Raw genomic sequence first — 9,653 nt, 5'->3', positions numbered from 1 at the left:
GGCAAGGAGAACGACACCCAAGATGAACCAGCTCATGATACCAAATATTGGCGCCGAGCCCTAGCTTGCTCCTTGCACCGGTGCCTAGCTCCCTCTCGCTCTCTCTCACTCGCACGAACAAAGGTAGAAGAAAAAGGAGACATCAGTGGATTTTCCCGGCGCTCAAACGCCTCGGCGCACAGACGCCGTTTTCCATTATCCAACTAGCTGGCACAAAACCAAACAAACATGAGTATAGTGTCTTATATACAGGAGACCCACACACGGCCAGATGGGCACTAAGTCCACGCATGCACTAACCACTAACTCCTAGGTATACGGCTGCCCGCACGTACGCTAACAACCTGGACGCACTACACCAGCAACAGCCTACGATCTCCAGCGCCCGCGCACGCACGACCTGGACGCCACCTTGCTTCCGCTGCGCCCGCTGATCCTATACGTCCGTTGACATACGATCGCAGGCCTAGCCACAACCGGCTCAACTCGCTCTTGACGCGAAAGCGGCAATGCACCGGCGCTCGGACTCGACCTAGACTCATACACCATGACACACTCATGGTTTATTTCCTAACACGCCGCATGCAGAAGGTGCAGCGTTGGATTTTTTTTCTTGCGGTCGGAGTTGCATTGGAGCGCCGCCCGGTAGTTGGAGCTGCGATGGGGTTGGAATGGACCCCGTCGGGGCTAGAATCTTTGTCGGAGCTGCAATGAAGCGGTCGTCAGAGTTGCAATGAACCTTCGCGGGAGACGTCGTGATTGGTGTTTCCATGGACCAGACCTCCAGTGGCTCCCAGTGCTGCGTTGTAGCGGATGCCGGAGTTGCAACGAAGCTTCGCCGGAGACATCGCGCTCGGTGTTGCCATGGAGCAGTCCTCCGGTGGCTCCTGGTGTTGCGTTGCAGCGGTCGCCGGAGCTGCAATGAAGCTTCGTTGGAGACGTCGCGCTCACTGTTGCCATGGAGCAGCCCTCCGGTGGCTCCCGGTGTTACCGTCTTCAGATGAGATGTGGGGTGCTGAACTGAATCACGTGGTGGATGGTTTCAGAGAAGGGAAGACGCCAAGTTGACTTGCTGAGATCGACGACCACATTGCTATATCGGACGGCTAACTAGCCGGATGATTTTCTAGGAATATCATTCGGGTGATTTGTAGCAGCCGCCGATTGAAAAATGTTAAATCTGTATAGGAAACATATTAACCATGTATACGAAAAATGTATAAAAACCTATTCAAAGTGGGTCAAAAAAGTTGATCATGTATTTAAAAATGTTAATCAAGCTTTTGAATAAAATGTTGACCATGTATTAAAAAATATTAAATTTGCACAGAAGAATGTTGATCATGTATTTAAAAAATGCTAAATGCGTATAGATTTTTCCCCCAGGTATTACAAAAATTAAACTTGTATTTGAAAAATCATAAATGTGTATAGAAAAAATGTTGACCATGTATTAAAAATGTTTAAATTTTATTTTAAAACAATAATCAAGCATTTGAGAAAAACATGTTAAGTATGTATAGCGAAATTGTTGACCACGTATTAAAAACTATTGATCTGGTACTTGAAAATGTAATTGAAGATTTGAAAAATATTAAAATTTGTATATAAAAATGGTTAGCATGTACTCCAAAAATATTAATCTTGTATTCAAACATTGTCAATCAAGTTGAAAAATGTTAAAAATTTGTATGAAAACAATGTTGTCCATGTAATAAATTTTTTAAACTTGTATTTGAAAAATGTTAATCATGCATTAGAAAAATATTTCTTGATGTATATAAAAATTGTTGAACGAAAAAAAACAAAGGAAAATTAAAGAACAATGAAAACAAAAAAAACAAAGGAAATCAAAGAAAAATGAAAACATAAAAGAAACTGAAGAAACAAGTGCAAAAGAATGGAAAAACAGTGAAAACCGATGAGAGCAACCGATGAGAATAAAAGAAACAAAGAAACCAAAGAAATCTAGTAAAAAGAAAAAACAAAACAAACCAATGAAAAAGAATGGAAACCGAGAAAATCAGACAAAGAAACATAAAAAAACTGATTAAAAAACAAAAAAGAGATAGATAAAAATGAAGAAAGAAAGAAAAGCTAAAAACAGTGAAAATTGAAAAAGAAAGAAATAAAAACGAAGAAGGAATAGAAAGACCAATGAAAACCTGGAAGAGAAAAAACCTTTGTATCGAGATCCGTGTGATCATTTGGGTTTATCTCCTGGTGAACGTTCGTTGGATAATATTTTCAAAATATATATTAAAAATGAATCGATCGCTCGCGCGGAGCACACGGCGCTCGGTTGCAAAACAGACGCCCCTCCGCTCACCTCTGCAAACGGACACAAGCCTGCCTGCCTCCATAGCGCCGCCGCCCGCGACAAAGACGGCGGAGCGGCCAAGCTCCGTCTCGCCGCCACCTTCCACTGCCAACTACTCCTGGTTCTCCGGGCCTCTCTGGTCGTTGGGGTGTGTGGCCGGCATCCTTCCAAGGCGCAGTGGAGCAATCGACGGGAACCCTTGGTAACTGCTCGGATTCGAATTTCGGATCTTTTCCAGCCGCTTCCTCTAATCGAATCCGGACCCCTTCTTCTAATCGGAGCACAGGTGAGGTTGGACTTGGACAGGCTTCTCTATATAAGTGCAGCCAGGACGGTGTGCTTCTTCTCAGATTAGACGCAAGGCAAGTCCCGTTGGTTTGCCGCTGAAGCATCTCTTCTCCCACAAGACCGAGTTTTGCAATTGCTCCAATGGAGGCCTGCTGTAGCGTAGCCAGGATAGTGAGCTTTGCACATTTTGGCCTGAGAATTTTGCCCAAGTTCCTGGCTCTTTCTCCCGATTCACTGGGGAAATTCAGAAAGGTCTCACCACTGATGGAAACTGAAACTGCGGTGAGAAATTTGCCGGAGCTGCCGCAGGATGTATTGATGGAAATATTTTCACTCCTGGAGATACCTGACCTCATGCGTGCGGCCTCTGTCAGCACCTCCTGGCGCTCTGCGTATACAAGCCTATGCAACGAGCTTGAGCAGTACAAACGGCCTCAGACGCCTTGCCTCCTCTACACTTCTGAATCTGCTGGTGAGAACGTCGCTTGTCTCTACAGTCTTGCGGAGAAGAGGGTCTACAATCTAACTCTCCCGGATCCGCCCATCCGCAGTAGGTATCTGATTGGGTCCTCGCATGGTTGGCTAGTTACCGCAGATGACAAGTCTGAGCTCCACCTTATCAATCCGATCACTGGTCAACAGATTGCTCTCCCGCCGGTGATCACCATCGATTATGTAGAGCCAATCTTTGATGATGCAGGTACAATTGTTAAATATGGATTGCCCGAGCAAGTGTACTGTGCGGAGTCAGGCTCCAAACTGGTTGATCCCAAAATGTTAACCCATGCTCCCGACGAGCTTCGTGACCACCTCTATGTCAGGGCATTTATCTTTCCGGATCCGTCGGCAGGAAGCTACATTGTGGTTCTCATCCACGGTCCAGATGGTGAGCTTTCGTTTGCAAAGATAGGAGATTGTAAGTGGACCTTGCTGCCGCCGGGTTGTGACTATAAAGAATGCATCTACATGCATGATTTATTGTATGCATTCACGAGAACTGGAAGAATTGATGCGTTTGATCTCAGTGGCCCTTCCAGCACCTGGAGCATAATCATAGATGGGATTGACAATTACATTAGTTGGGACATGTGGTATGTTGTTCAGGCACCGTGGGACCGTTTGCTGCTAGTCTGCAGGGAGAATGAACTCATAGATGCGGGTTATGAGGACCTCATAGGTAAAACTAGAAAAATCTTGTTATACAAAGTTGATATGGCAGCAAAAGCGCTTGTGGAAATAAATGGCTTGCATCATCACGTGTTGTTTCTTGGGCGTAACCAGTCGCAGTACCTTAGTGCTGAAGAATATCCGCAACTGAAGGAAAATCATGTCTATTTCGCAGATGATGAGGAATATAGTTGGAAGTATAAGACGAATCCTCGGGACATAGGTGTTCTCAACTTGGACGATGACAGTACGCAAGAAATTGTATCCCCTCTTTGGTGCAGCTGGCCCAGTCCCATATGGATAACACCCAGTCTTACAGTGATGAACTTTCCATTGTACGAATAGGTAGTTTTTTTTACGAATTTCAGCAAAATCGTTTGTGATATAGTAAATTTCCATCTGCTGATATTTTTATTTGATTAATACTAGTTATTTCAGTTGTAAAACGTTGCATAGAAGTGTAGATGTCTTATGGGAGTTGTGACATGGGTGTACGTATGATGGTTGTACGTGGCAAGTCTATTAACATATGTATTTGCAACTAAGGAGCTGATGATTTACTATCTTGAAAGCAAAATATTTTTCTGAGGGGGATCTAATGAATGCAAGTCTAAAACAGGAGTCCTTTTTTACTTGGCAAAGTATTATGGCGGGCGTAAATTCTCTAAAAAGTGATTATATCTGGTGAGTTGGAAATGGACAAAATATTGATATTTGGAAAGACGCTTGGATCCCAAATTTTGCGAATAGGAAGATTATAACTCCTACAAGGAGGCAACTTCTGTCAAAGGTGTGTGATCTTATTGACCCAATCACGGATTCATGGGATGAAGATCTGGCGAGACAGACGTTGTGGCCAATTGATTCACAAAGGGTGCTCGCAATTCCACTTCCCATGTATAATATGCCAGATTTCATTGTTTGGAGTTATACAAAAAGTGACATGTTCACTGTTCGTTCGGCTTATTTGGAAGAATGGAACAAACAACATGGGAAAAATTGCAACATGCAAATGGGAAGGGTAGAACCAATGCCAATCCTATTTGGGAAAAGATTTGGAAGTTATCCTGTCCCGCAAAGGTATAAATCTTTATCTGGCGTGCACTACATGGAACCCTCCCGTGTCGAGTTACACTTGCTAATAGACATTTGAAGGTTTCGCCCATCTGCCCATCATGCTCGAATGCTACAGAAGATACAAAAACACGTCTTGTTCCGGTGTCAGAAGGGGAAAGAAGTATGGGGCAAATTAGGTTTATACGAGGTGATCAGTAAAGTTTGTGTTGTTGACCATGCGGGAGAGGCAGTACTAGAATTCTTACTCTTTATGCAAGATCGGGAATTATCTTTAATGGGCATCCAGAACATGCATGAATTGATCGGTGGGATAGACGTAAACTAGTTCATGAAGGAAAGTTTCAAGATGCTAACCAAACTTCGATGGGGGCTCTTGCCATAACGACAAACTATGTTAATGCCTACTCCCCTAAGGCATCTATTAAAATAGCGGGATGGAGCTGTCCTCCTAGGGGTTTTGTGAAGCTAAATGTTGATGCCTCGTTTGATCATGATTTGCTTCACGGTATTGTTGGGGTGGTCCTTAGAGATGACAAAGACAGGTTCATTATTGGTGGAAATTGTAAGATTGATTGTTGTGCAGATGTATTAGCAGCATAAGTTGTGGCTCTGAAGTTTGGGTTATTACTTGCACAAAAGGCGGTATGCAATCATCTTGTTATTAACTCAGACAATATGAAAGTGATTGACACAATGAAGAATATGGAGGACACTCGGCAGGAGCAGCGGTTGCAGTCTTCGATGATTGTTATTTTGGCTTATAATTTTTCTCTTATTAGTTTTGAACATTGTAATAGGGAAGCAAATAAGATGGCTCATGAAATTGCTAGGCTAGCAAATTTTTCGGAAACTAGGGATTGGTTCGAGGTGGCTCACTCTTACGGGCGGTGTAACGATTATTTCTAATTAATAAAGTTGAAGTTTTCCTTCAGAAAAAGGAGCTAATAAATTTGACATTTGTCTATGTGGAAAACACATATTCACATACGTCATTGCGTCTAAGGAGCTGGATGAGTCTGATATTTGTCAATGTGGGAAACACATATTCACTTGGGCAATAATGAAATGTACTTGCACTATTATATATGAGACAATTTTTAACAAAACAAAATAGGTAGTTAATGGATCTATATTTGGTTTAGAATCAGTACTGCAAATCAAAAGAGTAAAGTGCTGAAAACCACCACATTTATGGCTAGGGTGCTACTTTACCACCGATTTTGTAAAAAATAACAGAAAGCCACCACTTCTGCGCCAAGTGAGTAACATATTGCACTAAACGAGTTGCGAGCCGCGACTAACATGAAAACTGATGGGTTGGCCCCACATGCACTACTAGATTTCCCACTATAACCGAGGGTCAAATTACCGTCGGATATTTTTGCTCACCGTCGGATTTCTGTATAACTGACGGTACACCGTCGGCAATCTCCCATCGGCTATGCTTGGTCGGCCATTACCGTAATAGCCGACGGTATTGTAGGGTAATACCTTCTCCGACGGTGAGCCGTCGGACATGTTTTGGTCACCAGCTGACTTAGAGAAACTTGACGACACTTACAGCTGAGGGTTCCCCGTCGGGTATTTATTTTCTGACAGTTATTACTTTTCTTCGACTTTTGTAATAGTTGACGGTATATATTTGACCCTCCGGGTTCATTATAGCCGAGAGGAGAACCAACCTGTCAACTAGTATGACTGCTGACTGTGTATACACCCCTACGGGGATTCCTTTAGTTGAGAGGCCAAACGACACCCTCAAACATAGATTCACCGATGGTGTGAAGTTTCCATTGGCAATATTGTGTAGTTGTGAGGCTTGTTCCATGGTAGGCCATTAGTCACCCTTCAAGGATTGCTTTCCATTTCAAATATATCTTCATAATTGCACAACCCACAGATGACCAAGAAACATAAACTATTATATTTAGCACACCTTTCAGAATATCAGAAGAGTTGCATCAAAATTACATTGATCACCGTGATCTATCTGGGAAGTTTGAAATGCAAAATAAAATAGTAACTAAGATCTAATGGTCCAAGCATTATGCATAAGCTAAATTGACCAGAACTTCATAACTTCACTTTGTTGCATGTCTTGACGAAAGACATTAGACTCGTCACCCTTCATCCCATATATATCATAACGCTCAACAATCATTTCCATAGACATCATCACCCTTGACATAGATCACAATTCCTCCAGTACTGTTTCCAATTCCTAAGAAATGATTAGATAAGTTGTAAGGGAGATTAAATATATACAGTTGAAATTTAATTGTGGATACAGTTAAAAAACTAAGATGTTCTAATTGGCTGGTTAGCTGCTATCTAACAGTATAACTACGTATTCATCTTTTGATCCTTCACATGCAATTTCCAGGGTAATATGAATCAGCAGGAACACACTCCAAATGATATACAGTACTACACGTTGCTCTGTGTACAAAAGGAATAATCTACCAATAAACCACACTGATTTCAATTTCATTATAAGTTTGCAGCGGTTCAGATCACATCATGCTTTTCGAATTACTTGTAACATTCATATAATTCAAAGGACATGACATTATTCTAATTCATTGTAACAATCCTATGTCCAGAAACATGTGCTATGTTTAGACTAAGATTGCTATAACGAAACCAAGTTTGTCGTACATTCTCAAAAGCATCAAGGTCTCAAAAGCTGAGGACCCAAAGAGCAAAGCTAGTACAGGGAAAGCCAAAAGCTAGAAAGGAGGACGCCTGGCATATTGTCTAATCATATTGTCTAATGTTGAAGTATTTTTCTCTGTGCAAATGATTTGACTGTAATTAATTATAGAAACATCTCTGCCTATATGAATTCAAGCCAATTGTGCCCCTTAGATACTCTTATACTAAGAATTAATAATAAAGTACACTGGAAGTACAGAAAATTATCTACAACTCTCCCATTTTCACTATAAATCAACTTTGAAAGTATCTCATCCAGAAACAGATAAACGTAATACTGCAACAAGTACTGCATGACTGCAGTACTGCTTTGACTAGAACATCTAGTTTTTTTATCAGAATTGAACAAACAAGATACTCTGCAGTCTGCAGATGAAAAGAGAAGAAACAAAACACCTTCAGCAGCGACAGGAGGTCATCGTGATCGGAAAAGGTCATCAGGCGAAGGGGGTGCCGTTGTGTGGCAAGGTTCACTGCTCCACCCTTCCTCACCAACTTAAAACTGGCTCAGTAGACCATCGGATTCTGGGGGCTTGATTCATGTGCCTAAGCTCAAAAGCTTTATATTATTGCTCTTCAGATAGGCCCGCGACTTAGACATGCATGATAGCATAGTGCATTTAAGTATAACAAGAAGCCCCCGCTCTACATATTTGAGAAAGAACACACAGGACATGATGTTAACATGACAGTGGCTGCATCAACCTTAGGCACATGAGTTAAATGTTCCAGAACTACAAAATAATAAGAAAAGCAAAAGCGAGATTGCAAAACTTACAATTACATCTACAAACCAAAACTGAAGGAAAAATAACCAGGAATGTACGTACTCCATGAATGGAGGGCCTCTTCAATGTTAATTGCTTTGCTTGGCAGGGACATCTAGTTAAGCTCTACAGTAGTATGAAGTACACATCCCGATCCTGATTACACACGCTGACACAGTGTCTCTTCTCTGCACTATAGTGCCAACTGCTGCAATAAGCTAGCCTTGACCAAACATACATGCATCAACACAAGTCAGCTAGCTCACCTCACTGGCACCAAATGTCCATTCGCTAGTTAATCAAACTATTTTTCAACACATAGGCTTGACTTATTTTCAAAACTAATAGGCTTGGCTTTATTTTTCAACAACCATATAAAAAATAGACCTAAACAGACATGCAAACAACCATGGCCATTGGCCTCGATGTACAACCTGAATCTCACCACCACAGTAGCCTGCCATGGCACATCTCCTCCATCTCCCCAGTATTCAACTTGAAACACACGAGCAAATCCTGCACCCCAACCACCAGAAAAAAGCCCACCATCCATTACAACAGCACACATACGCCACACAGATGACCTGCTCGACGAATTGTGCAAAGGAGGTGGCGACCAAACCTGGTACTGGCGGGCGAAGGCGCGAGTGAGCGTGGTCCACTCGGCAGCATCAGGTGACCACTTGGATGAGAAGGAGCTTCAAGAAAGGGCAGAAGGCCGATACATGGTGCAGGAGGTGGAGGGATAGAGAGCCGTCGAAGAATACCGCTGCGGTCCCGAGGAGAGGCGTCGAGCACCTATTGGTTGGGGCTGACAGCGAGTTATTCTTGTCCTCTGTAATTTAGCTTGGGGTTTTCACTTGTGTAAAACTGTAACAAATAAAGCAGGGCATGTAGCATAGGTGTAGCTCATGTCCTGGGCACTGTTGACATGCTCTGCACACGTATAGCAGGCATGGGCAAGGTGATAGTGTCGTGCTGTACTGCATGACCTGGACACACGCAGTGAGCGTGAGGCTGTAAAGGAGAGAGCAGTGTGTAGCTTCTCCTCACTTCAGTCATAAACCAAAAAATAACAAAAACGAACTCAGCACAAAGTTAGTGCTGGGGGGAAACCATCGAGTACCTGGTGTGCATCCTTCTCCGGTTGATTTCCTGCTGCTGATTCTTCTCCGACGACCCAAGATCCGAGTCCCGTGTGTGTCCACCGTTAGAAAGGGAGACGAGCGAGACTTTGGGCCTGTCATTTGGCACCAGAGCCGAAGTTAGGAGCTAGGAGAAGGAGATGGCGCCGACGCCGCAGGAGGAGGCGGAAGCCG

The 9,653-nt window shown here is 43.0% G+C and overlaps 1 protein-coding gene and 1 long non-coding RNA gene across 2 annotated transcripts; one reads left to right on the top strand and one right to left on the bottom strand.

Annotated features, from left to right (window-relative positions):
• The first annotated feature begins 2,749 nt into the window (after positions 1–2,749).
• Positions 2,750–4,246, top strand: LOC119337107. Its single transcript, XM_037609218.1, has one exon. It carries the CDS (start codon positions 2,750–2,752, stop codon positions 4,118–4,120), a length of 1,371 nt encoding a protein of 456 aa, XP_037465115.1. The 3' UTR covers positions 4,121–4,246.
• A 2,589-nt stretch (positions 4,247–6,835) lies between these two features.
• Positions 6,836–9,137, bottom strand: LOC119342075. The gene is made up of 4 exons (XR_005165370.1): positions 8,957–9,137; positions 8,769–8,850; positions 7,964–8,212; positions 6,836–7,073 (listed from the first exon to the last, which is right to left on the bottom strand). It is a non-coding gene; the product is annotated as an uncharacterized LOC119342075 (long non-coding RNA).
• Positions 9,138–9,653: the final 516 nt, after the last annotated feature.

The sequence above is a fragment of the Triticum dicoccoides genome, chromosome 7B, assembly GCF_002162155.2.
Source record: "Triticum dicoccoides isolate Atlit2015 ecotype Zavitan chromosome 7B, WEW_v2.0, whole genome shotgun sequence".
NCBI classification, from domain to species: domain Eukaryota; kingdom Viridiplantae; phylum Streptophyta; class Magnoliopsida; order Poales; family Poaceae; genus Triticum; species Triticum dicoccoides.
Note: the sequence above shows the minus strand (reverse complement) of the source record. Positions and strands in the feature narration are given on the sequence as shown.

Coding starts and splice junctions, on each gene's coding strand:
- LOC119337107 (XM_037609218.1), top strand. CDS start 2,750: ATGGAGGCCTGCTGTAGCGTAGCCAGGATAGTGAGCTTTGCACATTTT.